At 44.9% G+C, this 27,311-nt stretch overlaps 1 protein-coding gene across 1 annotated transcript; it reads right to left on the bottom strand.

Annotated features, from left to right (window-relative positions):
• Positions 1–224: 224 nt before the first annotated feature.
• LOC120699629 (guanylate kinase 1-like) lies at positions 225–3,678 on the bottom strand. The gene is made up of 11 exons (XM_039983640.1): positions 3,515–3,678; positions 3,080–3,133; positions 2,872–2,955; positions 2,311–2,387; positions 2,092–2,221; positions 1,529–1,891; positions 1,330–1,451; positions 1,075–1,210; positions 927–972; positions 735–843; positions 225–638 (listed from the first exon to the last, which is right to left on the bottom strand). Exons 2-11 carry the CDS (start codon positions 3,080–3,082, stop codon positions 554–556), a joined length of 1,155 nt encoding a protein of 384 aa, XP_039839574.1. The 5' UTR covers positions 3,083–3,133; positions 3,515–3,678; the 3' UTR covers positions 225–553.
• Between the last annotated feature and the right edge of the window lie 23,633 nt (positions 3,679–27,311).

Raw genomic sequence — 27,311 nt, forward strand, 5'->3', positions numbered from 1 at the left:
TTTCAACTGCAGAATCCAGTCATGAAATTGCATCCCGAATCATCTGTAGCTGCAATACGTAACCGGCAAAACATATCCAAATTAAGTGGTGTCAAATCTGTATCAACTGCAATATCCTCTGAACACAACATTCAGAAGAGTCAAGACTCAAGAGAAGAGAAGCAGAACATAATGCAGCCAAGAAAAAAAAGCACAAAACAAACAAGCAATTGGATCAAAGGGTGTTTAAGACAACAGAAATTCTTCGCCATTGACTGTGAGAAGGTAATTAGATAGGCTTGCATAATTCTCATTGTTTGATGAACAAACATCTCTCAACAGCAGTAAAGTACACAATCCCTCAAAAAATAAGGTACAATCCTTCACTATGATTTTGCCTCATTCTGGCACAAATGAATAACAAATGGAAATAAATTCCATGTTTGTTTCCTTTTTGTCCTAACTAAGGTGTTTCTGAAGCTTTCATTCGTGCGGATTGATCTAAAATTCATGTCAGCACTTCTGCAGTCTTGGAAGAATGCTTTGGGTCATCTAAAACACCCATATAAGCTTGTCAAAAGGAGTTAATCGAGCATATCTTAAGGCCCCTTGTTCGTCCAGGTGCACCTCCCGAGAGAGACGACAAATCAAGGGCTAGTCTGTGGAGAAGTTCAGATACAGAAACAAGTGTAAGCACCAACCCATCAGCTCATAGCATGGAATTGTACTAAAAAAATAAGGGCAAGATGACATACAAGCTTGTAGCTCCATTTTTGGCTTCAATAGTCTCAGGTTGCAACAAAATTTTTGAGTCATGTTTGGACACAATACAATAACTTGCGGATTGTTTACCATCCTTGATAACTGATAATAACGAAATTTACTATAAGAAAACACACATCGAAGCATCAGTCCAAACTGTAAGCAGCAAAGTTTATGAAACTTACAAAGATAATCTGAATCCTCCTGATCATCATCCAGAGAAAGCAACTTCTGCAGGTTACAATAGCAATTATTTAGAAAAGTTGAAGATCCTAATTGAAGTCTTAAATTGTAAAAGAGTAAGGCAAGGTAGCAATGATCTTGGTGAATTACCTTCAATTTCTCATAGCAAGTTTCAAGGTCATCATTTACCAAAAGATGATCAAAGAGACCTGGTGAATTGGACTGATCAAGTTCAGCCCGAGCATTTCTGAGTCGTTTTTGTATCTGCTCCTCAGTTTCTGTTCCCCTGTATAACCAATTGAGCAGAGAATAAATCGAGCATGTCATCTAGTTCTCTCGCTAAAAATTAAATAATTCATCACATGAGCTTAGCCAAACACTGCATTCCATAAACTACAAATATACCGTGCCCGAAGGCGCTTCTCTAGTTCCTCGAACGATGGAGGGCATACAAAGATGAATATTGCTTCAAGAGAAGAAGCCCTCACAGATCGAGCTCCTTGGACATCAATGTCGAGAATACACCTCTTCAATGAGAAAGCAAGGGAAAGATGAAGCAGTTCACCTTTCAGAAACTTGTACGAAAAGATTGTAGTAGTCTTACCTTCCCCTCATCAGTAACAGATTCAACTGCTTCAATACTTGTGCCATAAACATTTCCATGAACATGAGCAAACTCAAGAAACTTGCCCTCGCTTATATCTTTCTCTATTTTGCTCCGCTCTGTAAAATGGTAGTGAACCCCATCTATTTCCTTCTCCCTTGGAGACCTTGTAGTGTGGCTAACAGAGAATCCGAACTTTGATGGATAGTCTTTCATCAACTTTGCAATCAATGTCCCTTTACCAACACCAGAAGGCCCACTAATCACAACTGGTTTTTGGCCCACACCAATTACTCCCTTGCTCCAAGAAACAACTTCTGTGCCCTTGATTTTCCGCTGCTGCTTAACAAAGGGGGTGTCAATCTGAAATAAAGGATATAGAAGAATGTCAACTTAGTTAGGTTGGTTCTGTATATATAACTAAAAGACTACACAAGAAACTATAATTTTAGCTTGCAGGAAAGAAGATAGGAATTAAAAATACTAAGCCCCCTTTGCTAGCATCTGGTGTATTGTAAACCCAATATCGATTAAACAATAGTATATCAATTTGCAGTACATACCTCAAGGAACCAGACGGACTCATTCAAGGGAACACCCTTCTCGATAACCAATATCTTCTCATCATTTACAGGAATAGCAGACTGTGACTTGGTCAGAGTAGGCTGTGTCCCAAGTACTGTGGGTACAACCCTGTCATAAGATAAATAACGGGATTGAATAGCTACGAAAAATGTAGAGGGCAAGGGCAGCACACAAAATGAAATGGTGAAGTGCAATACCAAGTCTGAGTTAGTTTGTCCAGAATTTTAACGATAATGGATGACTTGGAGTCATCATCTGATCTGCCGATAACATACTGCAAAAGCAAGAAAAACTTTGTTAAGGTTCAGCTGGTTCATATTATGCCCTGGTAAGATAAACGTGAACAGACAATACAACTGCACAAGCTATGTCAATTTTTATGCAAATTAGCAAAGCTATATACGTCCAGAATCTTAGCTAATTATAAGCAGATAAAGAGAGCTCATGCAGTGTCCTCTGTTTGTAGGAGTCTGGTACTACACTGCCTTTCGCATTTTAACGAGAAAAGGAGCAGGTCAGATCATGCGTGCTTTTTGAAAGAGAAAAGGGAGAGGAGGTATACTGTTGCCACTCGAATCCTAACTAAGGGCACACACTCACAAGGTATATCTAAAAAGTTAGCTTGCATTTCTAGGACTCTAGAAAGGCGAGGCCATCAAAATCACGGCACGTTTAGCGCGCCCGTCTTTTGCCGGTAGCACACAGCATGGCACGGGGCAGCTGAAGCTAATTGGAGCAAGTTAATCCGTCCAGCTCACCGTCCTGCCGCCGACGTCCACCGCGCTCTGCTTGCAGTCCCCGGCGACAACCTTCTCCACGCTGAACTCAACGGCCTCTTCACCCTGTCGGCACGATCGAACATGTGAGAAACGGGAGCCACGCGCACCGCAAGCAACAGGCAAGCTGCCAAACACAGGTGTGCAAGCACATGAGGTGGCTAACCAAGCACCAGGCAACCAGACTCACCATGAGATAGATGCGCCGCACCCAGGGGCAAGGCTCGCCCGACTCTCCGAGGCCCTGTTCACGGAAGCAAGCAGAGCCGGTTCAGGAATCACTGCAGGACCGAAGCAGGAACAGACACAGACACATTTCGGTTACTCGCCGCCGCCGCCGCCGCTGTGGCTACCTGAGAAAGCCGGGCTCCCCACCCACGGCTCGCGGGCGCGGGGACTTGGAACGGTTTCGCAGGAGGGACCGAAACGAGGCAGCCCACCGTTGCAGGGGCGCGCCCGATGGGAGCAGCGGGCGGCAGGATCACCGAGGCGCGCTCGACGCCCGGGCGGCGCCGCCGCGGCAGGCGAGGAGGAGGACGCCCGCGGCCGGCGGCGGGCGCGCGAGCGAGGGGAGGGGAGAATAGCAGCAGGAGGGCCGGCGTCCGACTCGGGGAGGCGAGTGTACCTGGATCCGGACCGAGGCGCGCGCTCCGGAGAATGCCGCGGCGGCCGGCGGCGGGGGAGGGGCGGTGGCGGGGGCGGCGGCGGCGGCGGCGGGATCGGGGGAGGGAGGGATCCCGGCGGCTTGGCTTGGTTGGGGAAGCGACGACGCGGTCGCGGCGGTGTCTTTATACGACTTTTCCCTCTCCTTTTAATTTCTTTTTCCATTATAATAATATAATATTTTTTTGAGGGGGATTATAATAATATAATAATAAATGACATTTGGACCAGATGGTGTTGGGATTCGGTGGATCTGGTGTGGGGCCCGGCAGGGCAGCGGCCCAAACTCCAAAGCGGGCGTCCTTTTCGCTCGCTCGCTCGCTTTCCCCGCTTCGCACACCCCACCTTGGCCGGCCTGGCCATCATGAATTGAATTGAATGAAGTGGCTTCGCTTTTCCTTGCAATTTCCCAAGTTGACTCAAAGGCAAAGGGCGTACCGTGTCCTGGACTCGGCTCTAACGTACACGTCGTCGTCGACGCAGACCTGGATTTTCAGTCAGAAAAATGCCGTGCATACGGCCTTCAGGTTTGACCCACGTATGGTTGATCAGATGTTTTTTCTTTTAAGGGCTGGTTTGGTTTTTTTCCAGTTGAGTCATAAGTCCCGCCGCATCGTATGTTTAGACATCAATTATGAGCATTAAACATAGACTTATTACAAAATTAATTTCATAAGTCATGATTTAATCACGAGACGAATCTATTAAGCCTAATTAGTCCATAATTTGACCACTAATTGCTACGGCAACCATCCGCTAATCGTGCATTAATTAACTTAATAGATTCGTCTAGAGTCGTAATCGTAGCTTATGCAATTATTTTTAAATTAAATCGACATCCAAACATTCAATGTGACAGCTACTTAAAAAACCAAATGAGGCCAAAAGATGGATAGAGCATTAGCACATCTCTCGGCCCAATCATACAATAGTTTTTAGCTCTTCACCATTAATACGTAGTCCAACTATAAGCTTACAACTCGCTTCTTCTCTATTCTCCACTTCAACATTCAATCTGCTTACAGCTTATTATAATGCTTGCTCGCTCTAAGAGAGAAGACGAGGCACCCGCGCAACCGCACCCTTGAAAGTGGGCATGTTGTCTTCTGCACCTGCGAAGCAAACCAATAACCTGTTGAGATTGTGCTTTCTAGCACCAACAATTTAATAGGTAATGGTCACGATTAGATTTCCCATCCTGCCTCGTTGGAAAAGAAAACATTCATCGCAGATTGGAAAATCTACCATAAGATTCAGGAAATCTAAAACATACAGTAGGAAAATCATTATTTTTCGAATAAATTACACTCACCATAAAAAAAACTTGCATGATCGTATCACTTTAGTCTAACAAGCTGCAAAACGTGCAAACATATACATGAAGTTGTCAAATGTGCGCAAGTATAGTCACATGTACGTATTTTACCATGGTGATGACCACATTGACTATTGCTTATGGTGTGAGTCCAATAAACATGTCTTTGTGAATGTATTAGAATTAATCATATTTTATTGTGTGATTATAATACAGGAAGAGAACAACAACTTAGGACAAGTAAGGATCAATATGATATAATTTGTGTTGGATCATGATAAATCATCTACAAAACTTTAGTTTGGATACTTTTTGAATATTGCGTACAATCAAATGCTGAACAACATACATTGGACTTATTCGATTGATAGCCAAAATCAACAACAAAGAATAATATAATTCAGAATTGAAGCGGGATAAATATTCATGAGATATGCACACATGACATGTTAAGCCCATTACAATAACAAAATAAGCTATAGTCCTCTTACCTGTCCACTATATAATATGCTCGGTAATCATGAATGCACGTATTTCATAAGTTCATGTATCAATTTGCACATTTTGCAACTTGCTAGACCAAAGTGATACGACTATACAAGTTGTTGTACCGTGGGTCCAATTTACTCTTTTTTTTCAAAATGGTGCTAGATAACAAAATCACCCACATTGCAGCCGCTACTTATGCCAAACTCGCGCCCAAATGTTAGGTTAAGATTGTATCTGAGGAATGCAATTGTTGTGGTACTGACAACAAAAATAACGTGTCAATTGGTCAATCAAACTGCTTGGTACAAGTCACGAACGTTTGTTTTTCATTTGTACTAATATTTTCAACCAAATCTGAACACGCCGAGCTATAAATGTGAAAAATGATGCGTAGCACGATTTATAATGTGTGGACTTAAAGCTAAAAAAATGTACTTTTGTGCAGGAAAAATGCGGGGGGAGGGGAGTGACGAAAAAACAAGTGTGTCTCTCTCCGCATATGGGATTTGGGCTACATCTCCAACTTTTATTATAATTTTTGCTACAATTAATTTTGATATTCTAGTTATCCTCAATCAAACCAAAATAAAAAAATAAATTGGAGATGTGAGGAATTGAACCCCAAACCTATACGAAGCGTAACATAGTGCTCTACCAATTGAGCTACATCCCCAATTTTTATTATAATTTTGTTGCTATTAATTTTAATATCTTAGTTATCCTCAATCAAATCAAAATAAAAAAAGTTATTAGATGGAGAAGTGAGGAATTGAACCCCAAACCTCTACAAAGCATAACATAGTGCTCTACCAATTGAGCTACATCACCAACTTTAATTTTGATTGCACTACAAATAGTTTTATTGTAATCTTCTGCATGCCACGCTAAAAGATGGAGTAAATCATCTTCCAGGTTGTTGTTTTTTTGAAGGGAAGATCTTCCTGGTTGTTACTGTCAAGTGGTGGTGGAGCCGAGAGGCTAGAACCTAGACCCTGTTTGGTTCACAAAAGTCTCTAGACTCTCCAAAAGTCTCCAGAGCTAAACTTAAGTCCCACCCAGTTTGGTTTCAGAGACTAGAGGGACTAAAAGTCATTTAATGAAGTTGACAAAGTACAAAAATACCCCTGCATGCACAGTAAATGAGGGGCATTTGCTTTCCGTTGCCGGAGGGGCCGTTCGCCGGCGCCGGAGGCCGGGCCGCCGCCGCCGACTCGCCGGAGAGGGAGGCCGCGCGCGTTCGCCCCTGCTACAGCCGCACGCGCGCTCGCCGCTGCTGCCCAGCCGTGGCCGCTCCGCGCCGCCCGCCGCGGCCACACGTGCCGGAACCACGTGCGCGCCGCCTCCGTCCCGCGCAGGAGGAGCCGGCGGCGAGGCATGCGCAGGCGGCGGAGAGGAAGCCTGGGAGAAGTCGAAGTCGCCGGTGTCGGTGTCGATTCGCCGGTGATGGGAGTCTGCTTGGGGGAAGAAATCAAACGTGTCGTCCTCGTTGCCCGCCATGGTGGACGCGCGGGTCGCCACGCCGAGATGCGCGGCCGCCGGGGGATGCGCGGGCGGCGGCGGGAGAAGCGAGCTGGGGTCGCCTTGTGCGGGCTTCGGCGAGATCCGCGGTCATAGGCGGGTCAAGCGGGTATAGAGGCGGGGGGATGCGCGGGCGGTGGCGGGGCCTTGCGCGGGCGCCGGCGGGGACTAGATTGGGCGGCCTAGGAACACGCGGGCGGCGGAGGGATGCGCTGCGCCGCCGGTGGGGGCTACAGCGGGCGGCGGGGGTAGCGGCGGCGGAGAAGGGCACGGGTAGGGGAGAGGGCGAGAGGGCCAGAGGATGTGCATGGGGGAGGGCGCGTCGGGGTGGGGGAGGGGCAGACCAGGGGTAGGGTAGGGGTAGTAGGTGGGAATATAGCCCAAAAGTCTCAAAAAAGCTCCTCAAGAGGGTTTTCTCCAAAAAAGTCTTTACCCCCAAAAAAGTCCCTAAAAGTCCCACCCTGTTTGGGTTAAAAGTCCCTAAAGTCCTAGGGACTTCTACAAAAGTCCCTCAAACCAAACAGGGCTCTAGTAAAATCCAGTCATGCCTAGAGGCTAAAACCCACAACGACCCACCCAAAACCCAAACCTCCACTAAGCTCCGATCCTGTGGTCAATGCAATTTGAACCGTTGTTTCCTTGCAAATATTCTAGTTATCCTCAGTAAAACCAAAATAAAAAAAGTTAGATTGGAGATGTGAGGAATTGAACCCCCAAACCTCTACAAAGCATAACATAGTGCCCTACCAATTGAGCTACATCCCCAACTCTAGTTTTGAATTTCACTATAAATAATTTTATTATAATCTTCTACGTAGGGGTGGTAAAGGCCTATAAAATTTGACTTATATTATCTAAAGGCCAGATTCTAATTTTATATAATTTTAAACTAAAAATATATAAAGAGCAACTTGTAGTTCGCAGACTTGTTATTAACTGTGCCGATGATACTTTCACTAAGACCTGAATTTCCAATAAGAAACATAACGTACATACAGCCTTCTAGTTTGACCCACGTATGGTTGATCGGATGTTTTTTTAAGATTTAAGGAGAATTGGCCTCGTCATTTAAGAGAGAAGTTGCACCCGCGTGACCGAACGCGGGCAGGTGTGCTTCGCAGCTTCTGCACCTGCAAAGTGAACCAATGATTGATCAGATGTTGAGATCATGCTTCTAGTCCCAACAATTTAATAGATAATGGTCACGATCAATTGGAATTTCCATCCTACGCCGACTGGAAAAAAACATCCATAACCACCGACCGGAGAACCCACTCATGCGATTGGGAATACCGTCTATAAGATTCGAAAAATCTAAAACTTATAGTAGGGAAACAATTTTTTTTCTAAATACGGTACAAACACAGACCTGGCGTAAGGGCAACACCAATGTATATGGACCAAGTAGTTTTTAGTCGTGAGCTCCATTCACATTAGGCTATAGCTATTGCACCACAATATTCATCGTAAAAGCAAGTAGCAGTGAGCAGGGCCAGCTCTATAATTTTAAGGATCCCTGAGCGAGCAAGAAGACAAGGGCCCGTTGAACTGATTTTTAGTGTCAAAATTACATTATATACTATGAATAATAAAATTACTGTGCAATATATGTATAGCTCATAAAACATAACAATAGTGTAACAAAATTAACAATAACTATTATGATTACCTCAAATAAAAAATATAATGCTTCAATTTTTTAAAAAAATCATCTTCAGGCATTTTTTGATGCAACATCTTTCAGAACTGTATCAAGATTAATGTCATCCAAAATATTCTTCTCAATGCTACATATAGACAAGCCATTCCATCTTTCTTGTAACATAGTTGATTTTAAATAATTTCTCAATAGTTCCAATATGGAGAAACTTCTTTCAGTTGAGCACCTGACAAATGCTTCTTAGGCAACATCTAATATAAACAAATAATAGCATGTTTAGTTGGTGAAAAAGTTTGGGTTTTGGGTACTGTAGCATGTTTCGTTGTTACTTGACAATTAATTTCTAATCATGAATTAATTAGTGTCATTAGATTCATCTCGTATGAATCAGTTAAACTGTATAATTAGTTATTTTTTTCAACTGCATTTAATGCTTCATGCGTATGTCCGAAAATTCGATGTGACGGGTACTGCGCAAACTTTTTTGGGAACTAAACGCTGCCTAAATACATTGACTTAGAAATTTATAACCCTATAACTGTTGAGTGTTGAAAAAATAGGAAAAACATTGGGAAAGTACTAATCAATCATGGGTGTTGGTGTGTTGCTTGTGATCGCGTTGCCGCCTTGCTGGTCGCCAGGTGTGGAGCGAATCAGATTGCAGCCATCCCTGAGCGCGTGGCGATTTCAGAGCGTCGTCTCCTCTAGTCCTCTCCAGTCTCCACTCTCTAGCAGGGCTACAGGGCAAGGTCACAGCTCGCAGATCGTCACAGGCTCGCAGGGGCGCAGCCACGCTGGGTAGGGGCAACTCTCGCGACTTGACACTCGTGGCGGCCGGTGGTAGAAAATGAAATGTTGGAACCCTACAGCCTCGGAACCTCACCCTCACGTATGGCCTCATGGTCATGCATGGGCTAGACCTGAATGACTGGTTTGATCTGATGGGCTTTCAATTAAAGGCTTATTATACCTATTAATACTACTGGTACATATATGATGTTGCCCCCCCCCCCCCCCCCCCCAAGCTCCATGGGCCCCGAGGGTCGCACCAGCTGCCCACCCCCTAGAGCCGTCCCTGGCAGTGAGGTGACATTGGAGAAAAAGAAGGTGAGAGGGAGAGAAAGAGGAGGAAGCGACATAAATTGATATTTTTATTTTTTATGGGCAGATAGGTATTTTTAGTTATGGACAACTACAATGGTTGAAGTAGATTGTATAAAATCTTTTAATCCTTATGAACATTACTGGGAGGAATTTTACTGGTAGTGGTAGATAACAACATGCTACCTAGTCCAATGAGACACGCACAAGGATCAAACATACAGTAGCCTATATTTCTAACTTCGGGAATAGGCGATTGAGATTAGATGAAAATACGTGATCAAAACAGAGCATCACGACGAGTAACAACGATCTAGGCAAGAGGCAACAGATTACTCGAAAATTGCCTACAGAAAAAAACGAGGTTAAGGAGAATTTGTTGCCTTGGGGAGGCGATTTGATGGAACTTCTCGATTGCTTCTCCTGGCAGTGAGCCGGCATAGGGAGAAGGGTTGGCAGTGCTTGGGCAGAGGAGGGGATCCGGCTCTGGATTTCATCCCGATGCGCGGTGGATCTTGTCCCTAGGGTGGAAGTTGGGGGTCGCGAAGGGAGGAGCGGGCGGCGCCGACGGCTGGAGGAGAGTGCCGCGAGGCCTCGAGCTGGAGGATTTTTTTATGGGTTAATCGAAAGCATACCATTACAATTTTAAAAGTTGGAGAAACATTATTATAATTTTTAATATTGGAAATATGCTATTTTCATACGTCTTTCAATATTTTGGGCCCACCCGTAGAGTACGTATCCCTCTGGCTTTTCTGTATGGACCATATTACCCTTCTGTAGTACGTAGCTTATCCCATTGTCGACACTCAGATCGCTACGTCGCGTCCATTGCCCTAGCGTGCCGCCGCCTATCGACTGAACGCGCCGCCCCTGCCACGCCGGCCGCTGTTCCCAGCCGCAGGCCAGGCCCTGTCGCGGTGAGGAGGCACCCTGACGACCTGGCGGCCGAGGCGTGAGGTGTGGCACCACCCGACCTGATCCCATTTCTCTGCCTGTTCCGCTTAGATTTAGTTCTGGTCGCCTCCCGGCCGGTTGAGATTTTCAGCGTAGGTTGCGTCGATCACTGAAACTGCCTTTTGGTTCCTTTCCTAGGGCAATTAGCCGATTAGAAAGGCTTGAGACACGAGCTCTTCTCCAACAGGGCCACCACAAATGATCCGTCACTGGCAAGCACAAAAGTCAATGGCACGACCTGGCCTGGCCTGCGGCAGGGAACAGCGGCCGTCCGCGGCAGAGCCTGCCGCCTGCGCGCCCGCGGTAGGGGCGGCACATTCAGTCGACCGGCGGTGGCACCTAGGGCAATGGACGCGAAGTAGCAATTCTGAGTGTCGTGTCGATGATGGGCGACGTATTACAGAAGGACAATATGCTCCATACAAAAAAGTCAGAGGGATACGTACTCTATGAGTGAGTCCAAGGTGTTGAAAGACATATGAGAGTAGTATATCTCTAATATTAGAAGTTGTAGTAGTATTTCTTCAATTTTTAAAATTTATAATGATATGCTTCCAATTAATTTTTTTCATCGAGATGTTCATCCCCTGTGTGATACGGCTGGGAGGATTTTTCTGGGGAACAACAACCGTACAGTCGCGATGGACGAGGGCATGTCGGAGAGCAAGCTGGAGGAAGGCGAGCCATGCGTGGGATTCGGCAGCGGAGGGGAGTTGTGAAAGGAAGGAGGAGGTAAGCAGCCAGGCCAGGCCGGGGTGCATGACAGGCCGCGGCGGGTGTTTTCGGTCGGCGGGTAAAGGAACACGCGGTGAGAAAAAAAAATTATGTTTTAGATGAAACGCTCTCGAACTCATAGTTTTTATGGGTCCCCACCCACTCTCATCTCCCAGGTCTCTGACAGGTGGGTCCAGTGTGAAGGGTACAGTGGATCCAATCTGGATGAGAAAAGTTTTCAATTATTTTCGATCTTTATAGTATATATAGATGAACAATTTTGGAGCAAATTGTGGGCAGCCTAATATTGGATTATAAGATCTCCCATGTTGCAGTCTCTACCATGCCAAACTCGCACCCAAATGTTAGTTTAATATTGGCACCGAGGATATGACAATTGATGTGGCACTGACAACGAAAACTACGTGTCAGTCAATCAAACAGCTCGGGACAAGTGACGAGTGTTTGTCTTTTCATTTTCATTAGTATGTGCGTTGATGTGGATAAAGTTGGCGTAAATATTAAATACGTATAGTTGCTTATATATTAATTTGTAAGAATATACGTGATCGAGTCGTGAACTAAAGACTGGTTCAACTTGATACGGGTGGACTAAGATCCACCTGTCAAGGACATGAGACGGATAAATATCAGATACATATAGTTTACATATGTTAATTTATAGGAGTCTATATGATTGAATCATGGACGGAGAGCTGGTTCGGCTTACATACAAGATGGACTAAAATCACCTGTCAAGAGCACTAGATGGTGCAAACTAAAAATTTAGGTGAAAATCTTACTTGTTTTAAAATATGATATAATATTTTTCAACAACTCTGATCACACGGGGATACAACCCAATATTATTATATTTTTCACTACAATTAATTTTAATATTCTAGTTATCCTCAATCAAACAATAAAAATGGATACAACCCAATATTACTATATTTTTCACTACAATTAATTTTAATATTCTAGTTATCCTCAATCAAACCAAAAAAATATATAAATTGGAGATGTGAGGATTTGAACCCCAAACCTCTAAGAAGCATATCATAGTGCTCTACCAGTTGAGCTACATCCCCAATTTATATTATGATTTTCACTTTAACAAATTTTACTTCTCACCAAATCATCTTCGAGGTGTTTTTTTTTTTGAAAGGATCTTCCTGGTTACTGTGTAGAGGTCGATCCCGCGCCAGTGCAAACGTACTCGTAATGCCTTTGCTTTTCCTTGCAATTTCCCAAGTTGACTCAAAGGCAAAGGGCGTGCCGTATCTTGGACTCGGCTCTAACATACACATCGTCGTCGACGTAGACCTGTATTTTCAGTAAGAAAAATGCCGTGCATACGGCCTTTTGGTTTATTTGACCCACGTATGGTTGATCAGAAGTTTCTTCTAAGGATGACAGGAGCATTGGCTTGTCATTTGAGAGAGAAGGCTAAGGCACCCACGCGACCGCGCCCTCGAACGTGGGCAGGTTGAGATGATGCTTCCATCCTACGCGGCTGGAGAAAAAAAATCCCTCACCGCCGGCCGGAAACCCACTTATGCTATTGGGAAATCTACCATCTATAAGATTCGGGAAATCTTAAACTTATAGTTGGGAAAAAATATATTTTTTGAAATATGGCACAAACGCAAACATAGTGTAAATGTAATACGTATATTGGATTAGCATAGTGTTCATGCGTTAATACGAGTAATATAATAGACCTAAGTCTTACCATTAACTTTGTTTATTCACTTCCTGTACAGGCCGTGTAGTGATTGTGCGAGGCATTAATTGTCCGTGTCCCTATCGAGATTTTGATTGATCTATTTGGGTTCCGATTGGGATTCAGATTTTTAATTCTATAATAGTTATATATCCTCAACCAAATCAAAATAAAAAAATAGTTAGAATGGAAATTTTAATTCTATACTAGTTGTCCTCAATCAAATAAAAAAAGAGAGAGAGATTGGAGATGTGAAGAATTGAACCCCAAATCTCTAAGAAGCTTATCATAGTGCTCTACCAATTGAGCTACATCCCTAATTTTAATATAATTTTCACTATTACTGCCTTTAACGGATGAAGCAAATCATCCTCCATATTATTGTTTTTTAAAGGATCTTTCTAGTTGTTACTGTGTAGAAGAAGTGGAGCCGGTCCCGCGCTGCGGCACTGCAGACGTCCGGTCCGGCAGACAGTCATGCCTAGAGGCTAGAACCCAGTAAAATCCAAACCTCCAGTAAGCTCCGATCTATGCAACTTGAACCGTTGCTTCCTTGCAGTTGCATTGCAACTTGGAAGCCGACCCAATTCGTGCCGGCCTTGATGTGACCTGCCACCATCCGGCGGCGGCAGGCGGCGCCAACCTGCTCCGGTTTCCGTTTGGCACAAGCACAAGCAGCCATTAGCTAGCCAATTAGGCATCGGCGGAAACCTTTGGTTTGGTTTGGTATTGGTAGGGAGGTGGGGAACCACCGAAAACGACCTGCCTGCAATGTCATTGCAGCCGAGCTTTGCGTGCCCACAGAAGTACAGATGCGGTCAGTGAGTTACTGACGGACGAGTGGAGGATGCCGACCTTTCTAATAATGTCGACACCATGATGGTAATGGGGCATGTGTAGATTCCAACGATGCCGACCAGCCCGAATTCTTGCGGTTGCCGGTGATGGCAAGTGATTGGAACTAATGGTGTCCATGAATTTGGTTCAATTTTGGGGTCTGTTAGAGCCACTTTTGTGGCATATTTAGATTCTGTACGGACCAATTGTTTTTTAAAGAAATAAAATATTCTAAATTACTCCCATCAATTATAGCCAAAGTCTGGATAACCCATGAACTATTATTTAGTTCATTTTGCCCCCCAAAATATACCATTTGGTTTAAATTACCCCTAATATAATTTTTTTTCATTTCTCTAGCGTAGTTGGAGTTTTGAGTTGAAATTTTTTACAGCATAATAGTACGCACCATAACTCATGTTAGAAAAATTAGATCATATTTTTTTATTATTTTGATAGGTTAGAATATTTAATAATAAATTAATCATTGGAGTACAAAATTATATGAAACTAATGGGGAAAAATTATAAAACTTTTTCTAAATATGTATTGTGATGTCCACTACTATTCTGCAAAAATTGAAATTAAAATTCAACTTGTGTATGGAGAAGCAAAAAAGATAAATTGTATTAGGGGATAAAATAAACTAAATAGTATAGTTTAGGGGGGTTAATTGAACCAAGTTATAATTTAGAGGGTTATCCAGACTTTTGCTATAGTTGAGGGGAGTAAATTGAACTTTTCTTAAAAGAAAACTAAAACATCCCTGACACAGCTAGAAAATTGGACATTCATCCATGTCCCTTAGTACCAGGCACATTTGAAACCGGTACAAAATAACCTCGGGAGTTCATTTAGTACCGATTCTAAATTTTGAAGCCCTTTGTGACGATTTAGTACCGGGTCATACCACCACCTTGGTTGATGTTATGGCTCAATATTAAATGATCTCAGGCATTTAGTATCGTATGGTAACACCAACCGGTACTAAATGATAGATTTAAATACTGGGTAGTATTACCGACCGATACTAGATGGTCCTCCATGAGTTATTTTAAATGGCAAGCATCTCCCGTCTAGTCACAAGTGACGTGCATGTGGGATGGTAAGTAAGTCTCGCGCGAGGCCGGAGGCTGTGGGTTCGAACCCCACACACCCGGTACTAAATGGAGTCTCCTAACCGATACTAGAGCCTCTTTCTCTAGCAGTGTTAGAGCAACTCCAACCCACCCCTCTTCGCACCTCCTATTCTGGTTTTAGGAGAGAGAAACCAAAAAATCCCCTCCAACCCATCTCTCATCACGTTCCTAGCGATAGGAGACCTCTCATCCGCGAGCTCCGACCTCCTACATCTAGGCGCTCCGGTCCGGACTCTCATCTGCGTGGAGGAGCAACCGTCGCCCCTTCCCGCGCCGGCTCGGACGCCATTCCCGGCGTCTCCATCCATTTTTTTTTGCAATCGACGTAGTGGATCTAGGGTGAGAGAGGAGGGCCGGCACTGCCGGCGGCTGGTCTATCGATCAGCATGCGGCCGGATCCGCGCGGCCCCTTGCTCTGAAGCGGCTCGTCGGCACTCGCCGAGGCCCCTGCAGCGTGCAGGACCAGGAGATGGCCGGACTTGCGCGAGCACCGTGCGGGCGCTGGGCCCACCGCCAGGTGCTGCCGCGACCGCCGGGGGCCGCCACGCGGGCGCTGCGCCGGCTGCCCGTGGCCTCTGCGCGGGCGCTGCGCCGGCCTCCCGTGCCAGCCGCGCGGGCGCTGCGCTGGGCGGGCTCTGCGCTGGGCCCCCGTGGCCTGCTGCGCGGGGGTTGAGACGGCCTCCCGCGGCCGCCGCGCGGGCGCTGTGCCGGCCTCCAGTGGCCGCCGCGCGGGTGGACTGTGCGCTAGCCGCCTGTGGTCCGCGTGCTATTGTCTGTGCTAGACTGCTAGCACTGGAAGGAGAGGGAGCTTGGGGAGGAGAGGAACAGGGCAATTGAACAGCCCATTTTCTTGCCAATTTTCTTGCGTAGCTTCAACAGAGCTATTGATTTCTAAAATGTTCTTGCAATTTTTGTGTGACATGGTTCGATCTGATAATGTAGGGAGCAAGATGGAACCTTGGATGATCGATATGCTTGCAGGCAATGGTGGTGGCAACCACGATCTGGAAAACGGGTTCTAAATATTGTAGTTCCAAATATAGCAATTGGAAATAAATCATGCAAAAATAAAATGGTAATTCGAAATAATGCTCATGGTATTTACTTCATATGAATAAAGAATGAGGGAGTTGGAGATATAGGAGTTAGTATGAGAGGTCTGTTGGAGTTCATTGTGAAATAGGAGAGAGAAATAGGATGAGAGACTCTCATATGAGTGGAATAGGGGGCCAAAAATAGGAGGTGGGTTGGAGTTGCTCTTAGAGTACCTAGACTCTATTGCATATAGTGAACAACAATGTACACGTGTTTAGCCCTGGGCATTCGGTTCTAACCGAACCGATCGGTTCGGTTCTTCATATTTCAGAGAATTTCGGTTCCTCAAAAATCAAGACCGATCGGTTCTTTCTAGGGGCAAGAACCGAGCAATTTCGGTTTCGATTAGTTCGGTTCGGTTCCGATTCTAACCGAACTAACCGAAGCAATCAACACATGTTGAGAAAAGAAGGGAAAAAATTCTGGATCTCGTCGTGGCTTGTCTGCAGTGCCGGCGACCGCCGCCGCCGTGCGCGTAGCCCCCGCAGCCGAGCGCCGCTGGCGCGCCTGTAGAGGAGAGCCTCGCCGCCGCAGACTTGCCTGCAGCCTGCAGGGGACCGCCGCGTGCTTGGCCTGCCGAGGACCGCCACCGCCTTACCTCCATGCCACGTGCCGCCCTGCCTCCGCGCCACGGCGCACGCGTCCGGACGCCGAGAGCTGGGCGCGGCCACGGAGGGTGGAGTCGTGGAGAGGGGCAGTCGGGATCTGGCCAGCCGGCGGTGGAAGCGGGCGAACTGGCTGGCGGTGAGGGGGAGGGGCGCGCTCCGCGCGGGGTGGGGAGGGCAGCCGGGCGGCGGGCCAGCAGGGTGGAGAGCCAGGGAGGGGGAGGGAGCCGGCAGGGTAGGGAGCCAGGGAGGGGGCGGCCGCCGTCGGGGTGTGGAGCCAGGAAGGGGCGGCGGGGGTGAGCAGGCAGGGAGAGTGCGTGGGGACTGAGAGTTGGTGGGGATTTGGGCTATTAGGGTTAGATTCATTGCTAGATGGGCCGCCGGTTTGGGCCATTTGGGCTTCGTGGGTAAATTTGCATATGGGCTCGGTTCCTCGGTTAACCAAGTGTAGGAACCGAACCGAACCGAACCGAAAATTTTGGTTCTTGAGAATTAGGAACCGAACAGAGAACCAAAATTCTTGGTTCTGGTTCTTTTGGTTCTGGTTCTTGATTAGTTCGGTTCGGTCCTCAGTTCTCGGTTAAATTTGCCCAGCCTGACAGGTGTTGAAGAGGTTACAAAGGAGCTAGCAAGCTAGATGTAAGAGAAAGGAGAACCTAAACAAAACTACTTCTATCTATTTGATGGAGGTAGACCTAGGTACCTCCTTGCCAAGTAGGGTCCCTGTGTCCAGGTGCCTACCCTGCTCAGGCTACCCGGCAGATAGGCACTTGGCTGGACGACGGGAGGTTTCTCAGTGGATCAAGATGAAGGTTCGACATAGATGCCTGGATATCTAGGGATATTAACCGACCTACTTCCTTGTAAACAACCCGAGTAGATCTTATCCCTTACTTGTAACCCACGGATACTGGGCTATTAAAGGGGCTCGTGCAGGGATCCACAAAAAACGCATCGCATCATTCATCATCCAGAAATGCTAATACACAGCAACCAACGGGGCGTAGGGTATTACACTTCCGAGCGGTCCGAACCTATCTAACCCTTGCATCATCATGTAACCATCAATCTCTTGACTTTAAAATCCTCCACCTAAAATCTACTACCTGGCACCCCACTGGTGGACTTGCCGGATAAGCAATCCGACACTAAGTTGGGAAAAATTACTCCAAACTTCCAATTGTCAAAAGGAGAGGAACACTCATTTGACCAAAGCATTAGATCCTCATTGCAGTGTTTATGGATCACTACATTCGTTCCATCCTCATGGCGAAAAACCTTCATATTTCTGCATTTTCATCTGTTCCATAGAATGCATAACAGTATGGTGCTCTTGATCCTAGAGTTTGATTCCTGAGGGCTTGTTCGGTTAAGCCCCCCTCCACCCCAGGGGATTGGAGGGAATTGAGGGGATTTTGACTTGTTTGGGATTTAATCCATCCTATCTCGGGAATAACCGAACAAGGTTTAAAGGGGATTCTCCAACCAAAGCTGTTCAACTCCAACAAGCTGTGATAGGGTGCTCACACATAAAGACCAATGAAATTCCAGAAACTAATGCTGCGAGGGCATGCAAGGAACAAGTGAAAACAGTCCTCCTTCTCCAGACAGAACGGGCATTGTCATGTAGCTTGCATATTACAATGGACCAATTGTACATTTTATACATTTTGCTTTTCGGTATCATCTTTTATCAGATCTATTTTGCCCCTGCAATCATAAGTTCACACTTTCATGAAGTCATTTTTACGTCTCTCATCTAAATACAGCTGTATAGTATCTGCTCATGCACGAACGCACACTAACTAGTGGTGGAGGAGCAGCATGGTATGGTATTGCAATTGCCATCACTTGTCTTTTTCCACCATTGCATAATGCTCTTGGACTCTTGGTCCCCAAGCATGGCAAGGTAAGGTGCTATCAGCACATTATATGGTTAAAGTCACAGTAACGCCATCAACCATAAAAAGACCGGGGAGGGTGAGACTAGCTGTAAGTTCTACTGCTTGCATACATTTTGGTTTATTATAAGTGAAATTCATTTAACTTCAATGTGCCAAGTTTATATGAAAAAAATACTCCAACATGCACAATAGCAAATTGGTTTCGCTAAATCCAAGACCAGGATCTACCAAGCTCTCCTCCAGGATAGTTCACCGAATGTTTTATCAAAGCACTCGTAGCTTTTGATTTGGGAGATGATAAAGCACTTGAAGTATTGTGTTATCTTCATGTGTGTTACACTCGGGAATAATGGCCATACTCGGTTAATGTGAATAACACCTAGAAGCTCTATGCTTGCGGCACGTTGCCTTCGGGAGCCGTTTTGGCTACCTGGTGCACTCAGAAAATTCCTACCATGTACCCGTGCGCCACCATGCATCCTCACACATGGTGCGCATTAGTACGTCTAAACCTCATCCATCCACATATAGTCTAGTTCCAAACTATGCCACAAATTGCAACAACCCACGATCCAAAACAACAAGGGTGATATGTACTATTCTTTGCCTTATGATGCAAATTGATTCAGAATTATTGGCGATATTTTAGCCTTGGCTACCCCTCAATTGGATAAAGCAATGCACAAAGTTGAGATTGCAAACATACATTATATTAATGATTGGCAAGTTCATTGTGTGAACAATATATATAATGCATTGTGTGTTGACTAATAAATAAATCATAATGAAGAATGCAGGAGACACTATGACATGTGATCCAGTTTTACCTAGGAACGACAATGCATGGGCCAAACCCAAACTAGGTTAAGAGTAACCCTAAAAATGGAAAGGGAGTGATGGATCAGAAAAAATGGAAAGGAGTAAGAGCTAGCATCACGACTTGATTGGGTGAATCAGAATGATTTTGTTTTACTGGCTGGATGCAATGCCCTCACTCAACATAGCAATGCATGATGTTGAGACCACCAATGTGCATAAATCACCGGTGTAGGCGCACACATGAGTATGCATGCGCGCGCGGTGTGTGTGTGAACATAAACCACAACAACCAAGTACCGACATGACGAATTCTTCGCCTTATGATGCAGATGGATTCATAATTATTGGCAATCCCTTAGCCTTGGGTGCACCCTAATTTGCACATATTTGCACATATGCAACACATGAGGTTGAGACTGCAAACATACATCATATTAATGATTGGCAAGTTCGTTCCATGAACAATATTATAATGTATAGTGTGTTGATTCAAGAGTTCATAATAAAACATCCAGCAGACGCTGATGATATTTGGCCTAGTTTCACCTAGGAATGACCCATCATGGATACCAATCCCAAACTTGATTTGGGAAAAGTAACCCTAATAATACGAACCATTGGTCTATGTTGACTTTAATTTGATCCTTGCATGTGTCAATCTGTTGTGGGGGTTCTAGGGGTACCCACAGCCGGGTGGCGGAACGCACCCGCCTATTCCCAGTGAGGGAGTACTCGGGGAAGTACTAGGCGATGGGGCTAGATCTATGCTGGGACAAGGACTCAAGAACACGCGATTTAGAGTGGTTCGGGCCGCCGGAGCGTAATACCCTACGTCCACTGGGAGATGTATTGTTCTTGGTGGTGTGTATCAACCTATCCTCTGCTGGCGCTGGCTCTTGCGCAGCCTAAGGTTTTCTAGCGGCGCCCCCTCCTTTTATAGATCAAGGGGGAGCGGATACATAGAACGTTGATGCCCCGACAGGTGGGCCCAACGTGACTGTGGCTACAGTGGTAGCGAATCTTTCCTCTGATATGCGTACTACTGCTCCTCTGACACAGGGGGGTCTTCTCTTGTCCCGTCAGCTAGGTGCCCGTTGGAGTAGCGTAGCTTGCGGCGTGGCCTGCTGAGGCTATTATGCAGCGTCATAAAGGGCGAAGCCGAGCCGTCGTATCCATCTGTTACGGCAGACTGGCAGACGCGGCGTGGGCGGCGCCAGTGCCCCCACTACCTTGGTAATACGCGATCAATAGTGTCCCCTGGCTAGTCAAACGCCTCGGCTTCTGCTATATCAATGCGGACGTCCACCTACCGCAATGAATGCGAAGGTAGGTGGACCTCAATATGGAGACCAAGGGCCTCATACACGTGTCGGCCCCGGACCATCCTGAGGCGGGACGTCGAAACCTTCCCTTGGAGGGGGGTCCGATTGCTATGCTGGGGGTCCGGGACCCTATGAGGGGTCCGGGACCCCGCGGGGGTCCGGACTCCTCGGGGGGGTCCGGAGCCCTGGCTGCTTGCGTTTGAGCGTCTGTCTCTCCCCGAACCTTCCCCGGCCGTGGAACGGGTCCGGACTATTGTCGGGAGGACAGGACTTCGGACCGCAGGGGTCCGGCTGTCTGGTTGTAGTCAAGGATGACTACTAAGGCTCTTGCCTAGACACAGCAAGAGGGGGTACCCCAGTTCTGGGGTACCGACACCTTTGACATATTTGAAAGTCAAATAATCCGAGAATGACACTTTTTTAGTGGATTCCATGTCACATGTCCAAAAAACTTTAGGGAGACCTTGTTGGGAAGTTCTTTGGTGCCAAAATATTGTAAACACATGGCAAAAGGAATCATATGGTACGAATATAAATATTCTTTGAAATTTGTCTATAATTGTCAAACACTCGGGAGACATGATAAGAATCTTGAATATTTGACACTCGGGAATAATGGCTTCATTATGGTGATATGAAGTTGTTAACTCATTCCTTTTTGTTGTGCCATCTATTTTCTTTGTGTCCGAACTTACTCATGGGAAATTGTTTATTCATAGTGTTTTATTGTAGACACTAGAAAAACATGGCACAGTCGAGTGCCATACTCTTAGGAAAGTTTGTCCATGAGTTTGTTTGTATGACCTCGAGTGTTTCTGGCATTAGGGAGCTTCAGATCCTTATAGTGGCTACTCTTTGGATCATAAATATTGTGACACCCCGACCCAGGGCAATAAGATTAATAGAATACTCATACCAACAAGTTGCAATTTCTTTTCCGGAAGCTGGTCTGCAAAGAACTCCGAGGTTAAGTGTGCTTTGTCCGGAGCAATTTGGGGATGGATGACCGACCGGGAAGTTATTTCCGGGTGCGCACGAGTGAGGACAAAGTGTGCAGAAAAGACTGTTGTTGGTCTGTGATGATAGTCTATGTCCTAGAGAGCTGCCAGAGGTAAGCGGGACCGGTCTCGAGGAGGCGGGACGTTACAGAATGGTATTAGAGCCGACTCTCGCGGTTTCACGGGCACGTACGGGCATAAGTGCGCGGGCATGAGCACGGGCGCCGTGGGGGGGCAGATGCCACCGGCATGTGGACGGACGCGTGGCGGGTCAGTGCTCGGGCATTTAGGATGCGCCGTTGGCACTGGACGCACGGATGTGGCACAGGGACCGTTGGCACTGGACGCACGGACGTGGCACTTGGGCTGTTGGCACTGGACGGTACGGGACGTGGCCAAGAGAGGACGTTCCTGGCTTGGGATTGACCGATGGGGACGTCGGTCTCTTAAGGGGGTGAGTATGTGACACCCCAACCCAGGGCTTAATAGGATTAATAGAATACTCATATCAATAAATTGCAACTTTTTTTCGGAAGCCGGTCTGCAAAGAACTCCGATGTTAAGCGTGCTTGGCCCGGAGCAATTTGAGGATGGGTGACCGACCGGGAAGTTATTTTCGGGTGCGCACGAGTAAGGACAAAGTGTGAAGAAAAGACTGTTGTTGGTCTGTGAGGATAGTCTATGTCCTAGAGAGCTGCCAGAGGTAAGCGGGCCTGGCCTCGGGGAGGCGGGACGTTACAAATATTTTGATAGTTTGAACAAGTCGGCTAAACATTTGAATCTTGCGCTGATATTATGTTATGATTTACATGATTGGTCATTTTTAAGGTTACACTATTTCCATGTAGATAGAAATTTATGATTTGTCTTGTTCCAGATACTCCAATAGAAACTAGGGTTGATAATGAAGAGATAGTAATAAGATCTTCTTTAGCTTTTCCGATACAAGTGTTAGGTGTTGCATTACAAATGCAATTTCCTACATTTCTAGGGTTGGCTTCTACATTTTTTATATAAAGATGTACGTCTATAATTATCACGATGTTTCATAAAGTGTTTCAGAATTTATTGTGCGGGATTGTCTGTACCTTGCCTTTTGATGTTGATGGACCAGTGATTGTTGGATGTCCCCAAGTCATGGATTCCCCCTCAACTCAACATAGCAACGCATATATATATCGGCTTTGTGCGTGTGTGTGTGTTGGGGTTTTTGTTTTACCGCTAGCCTACCTAGAGATACTCTAAGATTATAAGATTGGAAATTATTTGGTTATGGATGATGGATCACCGGATCTAGAATTTGAAGGTAAACACAAGGACACAAGATATATATTTAGAAAGGTTGGTGAAAATTATGGTTTGGAGAAAGTATATATATGGGGAATATAATTATAGATTGGAGGTTTTTAATGAACCGTTATCGGGCCTAGCTCTTAGTAGGACTGTGCCCGGGTCAGCACTACGGGCCGAGATGACGGGTTAGGCACGGCCCACATGATCGTGCCGGACCAGCTCGAGCACTGTTGCAATTGTGCTAGGCTGTGCCTGGGTCGTGCTTTTAGTCGCCCATTTGGTCCAACTCATTTGGCCAACTATACTCTTCACTTTGATTGAGATGCACATGCCACACTGGAAAACCTATTCACCTTTGGGAAGATTTTTTTTCTTCCATCTCAGCACAAACACGTGGCGTCTTACTATTATGCAATTGAAGCACAGGAATTCACCTTGTGCTATTGCTGTGGCCAGCGGGAAATCAAGCAGGCGCCAGGTGTCTACCATCAGTTGCCTAGTTGGATTGTATTTGTTTGCAAACTTCAAATGCATTTTTCTTTCAAACCAATGATCCAATTTTAAATCTGTTTGAACCATCGTATTGCTTAGAATACATGCAACAAAATAAGATCCACTTTTATTATTTTTAAATTTTCTAAAAAGAATCAACATTTCAATTAGACCATTTCAACATTTTGAATACACTATTTCAACATTTTCATAAAAATGTTGAAATAGTTTCCACATAATATTGAATTTAGCATTTCAAAATGTTGACTATATTAGTAACAAAACAAGAATAAAAAATAAACAAAGGGCTACTCCCGCTGTCCCTTTGCATATGCATGCATGCTGTGCGCCTGTGCTAGCCTTGCTGTCCCGCTGCTGCTTGATTATACTGTGAGCCTGTGCTAGACGCCTAGCTTGCTGGTCTGCGTAAAAAGGGTATGCGCGCTAATCAGCAGTGTTGCAGTAGAGTCGAACAAATGGGCTGAACTACTACTACTATTATTGGGCGTTAGGGGTTTTGAAGATATAAAGATTAGCCATCTTCCATAAAATAGATAGGAAGCCCCATGCCGCACCACCTTAGAGCTAACCTACCCTTCACCAGCTGATGCTTTGTTGCCTTCTGATCTGATGACTTCCCTTGCCTATGGGTATGCAGGTGGGACGCGTACAAATGAGAGCTGTCCCAACCCTCCACCTCAGCTAGTGTCTATGGCATTTAATAGGGTGCAGGTCATCAAAAATCTAATATGGCATTGAGTAACTATACTAACGCGCCAAGAATTGGCGCGCCCTCGTGAGCCGCGGCCCCACGTGGGGCCGGAGGTACTGTTCATGAGGGGCCCGGAGGTACTGTTCATAATAAAAAAAATAATAAAAGGTACTGTTCATAATAAAAAAATAATAAAAAGTACTGTTTATTATTTTGTAAACTACATTTATCTCTATTATTTATTGGATTTTGTTTTCACTTTGTAAACTCACAAAATATAATTGAATCATACATTCATTTCTAAACTTATCATTCTTTCCACCAAAATTAATAATTAGTGTAAGCTAATCCATTAACATACACAAAATGAATTCCAATACGTACTATTTATGCAGGACTCACGTGGGTTCTGTGTGCTATTCAGGTGGTACCCACATAATATTCAATTGGAATCCACCCACAAAATATGTTTATCTATTTATTTACATGAAAATAATAAACATATTTCATACACTACATTTACATGTGCTAGCCCCTACTACTTATTGGATTTTAATTCCACTTCGTAAACTCGCAAAATATAATTGTATGACAATCCATGAACTATACCTACCAGACTTTATTCAATACATCAACACGTTGTTAAAATATATCAACACAATATTGTTTTAACTGTAGCACACGATAATATAATTTTATTATTATTTTAGATCAAATTTTTTGCTACAGTCGCGCAAAGCGTGCCAACCTGCCTAGTTAGAGTTAATGAGGAAAGAGAGTAACACAAGACATCGTATCTCATGCACAAGACTGGATTGACTCGTCTACCAAGGCACGAAGACACCGGCGATTTCGCATTGTGGGCGATTCCTCGTTTCTTCTGGTGCTTTTTGCGGGACCCACCAACGGACTCAAGAGGAGAGGAAAGGATATGACTCAGAACAAAGAGATGGAAGGATTGGGTTGGGTCCACATCAAGAAACGCTGCGTTGGGTTGTGCAGTTTCTAACCATCGTGCCATGATGATGTGGCATCGATGGAAATCGGTTGATGGTTTCTGAATTGAGACTTCAAATGCATCTGCCGGAAAAAAGTTGGACGGTTTTACCTCTGAAGGCAATTGGGTTGTGTGCTTCATATAAAGATATTTTGGTACTTTGTCCAGCATTTATATATATGTGGAGGAGCTATTGTTGGCAGCTAACTCTTGCATCTCTTTTGGTGGAGATCCTCTCATTTATTTGTGAGAGAGATTTTTTAGGATTTGAAATAGGGAGAGAGGAGTGGCTCTTTGCCATCCAATCTTTGATTAGGCTAGTAGTGACTTGTAATTGGACATTGTGTAGTAATTCAAAGATTGATTTTAATTTGTATCTCTTCTAAGGATCCCGAGCATTTTTCGTTTTTATGATTTTTATTCTAAGATTTATTCGATCTTTTCACAAACTTCTTATTGTATGTGTTAAGTTTAGTTGTTACGGATCTACATCTCAAATTTTGTTCGGATCCATTAAATTTTGATGAAGTAATTTGCATTTAAATTTCGCTTTGTATATTTGCTTTCCTCTTGATCTTCCTCTGTTCCTGCGCACGAGATTTCTGGAGTGCTCGCGGCGGCGCATGCTCCGAGGCAGCTTCTAGCGCGGCTCGCGGCACGCGGCGTGGCCAGCGGCGGCGGCCCAACACGGCTAGTGCTGGCGGCGTGTGGGGGCCGGTGCAGAGCACACAGAGGCCAGCTGGGCCGGTGACTCAGCCAACAGGCCCGGTGCCAGGCTGCGGTGGCAGGGATTTTTTTTATTTTTTTATTTTTTATTTTTGTTTTTTACAAAAATATATGTTCGTGTTCGAAATTTACATGAATATACCCCGGCCGCCCCGCTGCCGGGCGGCAAGGGCTTATTTGCAAAAAAGTCGAAAAAAATTACGCCGAGGTCCCTGAAGGACCGGACGCCCGGCAGCGGGGCGGACAGCCCTCCAGGCCGCCCGGCAGAGGAGCGGCGGGCCCTGGCCGCCCGCCTGCGGGGCGACCAGCCCCCAACCCTATATAAGGTGTTGGCTGCCCTCACCCCCTCATTTGCCTCACTAAAAATCCAGAAAAAAAGAAAAGAGAGGGAGAGAGGGAGAGGAGGGGTGAGGGAGAGGCAAAGCGGTGAAGTCCTGCCGGATTTTCAAGCCGGCGACTGTAGGTAACTAAAATTTTCTATATTTTATAAATAGATTATGTTGTAATTATTTTTTTAAAACAGTAGATTAGCGATCAGTTCAATTATTGTTAGGAGTGATTAGTGGTACATTTAAGTGCAGTTACTTATAGTGATTAGCGTTGATATAGTACATTTAGTGTTAGATTTAGTATTAGAAAATACTAGAAAATTGTTAGAGAAGTATTAGAAAATCAAAAAAATGCAAGATAATTTTAGAAAATTGTAGAAAATTATAGAAAATTTTAGAAAATTGTAGAGAATGTTAGAAAATTGTAGAAAATGTTAGAAAATTGTAGAAAATTATAGAAACTATTTTGCTGAAAAAGTAGATTAGCAATCAGTTTAATTATTATTAGGACTGATTAGTGGTACATTTAGGTGTAGTTACTTGTACTGATTAGCGTTGATATAGTACATTAGCAATCTAATTAATTAATCTTAAAAATTGCAAGATAATATTAGAAAATTTATAAAATATTAGAAATTATTATAAATTATTATAAATTGTTAGAAAATCTTAGAAATTATTTAGGAAATATAAGGAACTATTAGAAATATTTAGATGTGTGTGATTGTATTGTATTGTTTTGATCTTACATGGTAGGTATGCCCGGGGTTACTCCTGCGTTGCTGGACCCAACAATAGACTCGGGTCACCGGTCCTTCCTTGCGAAGGTTCAGCACCAGGAACTAAACGTGCTGCGTCCACGTCCACCTGCAGAGTTGGTTCCTGTAGACCCACGATGGGTGCCCAGGTGATATGTCGTCTATTTTTTGTTTTTATCCGTTATACATTTCGTTATATAATGTAATAACATTTGTGCACTGTATGATGCAGGCTGAACGAGGGAGGTCTTCT

The sequence above is a fragment of the Panicum virgatum genome, chromosome 3K, assembly GCF_016808335.1.
Source record: "Panicum virgatum strain AP13 chromosome 3K, P.virgatum_v5, whole genome shotgun sequence".
NCBI classification, from domain to species: Eukaryota; Viridiplantae; Streptophyta; class Magnoliopsida; order Poales; family Poaceae; genus Panicum; species Panicum virgatum.

What these genes read in the sequence shown, in the direction of transcription:
- LOC120699629 (XM_039983640.1), bottom strand. An exon ending in TGGACGTCGGCGGCAGGACG is followed by an intron (nt 2,388 to 2,871) that starts GTGAGCTGGACG and finishes TTGCTTTTGCAG; the next exon opens with TATGTTATCGGCAGATCAGA. An exon ending in GACAAACTAACTCAGACTTG is followed by an intron (nt 2,222 to 2,310) that starts GTATTGCACTTC and finishes ATCTTATGACAG; the next exon opens with GGTTGTACCCACAGTACTTG.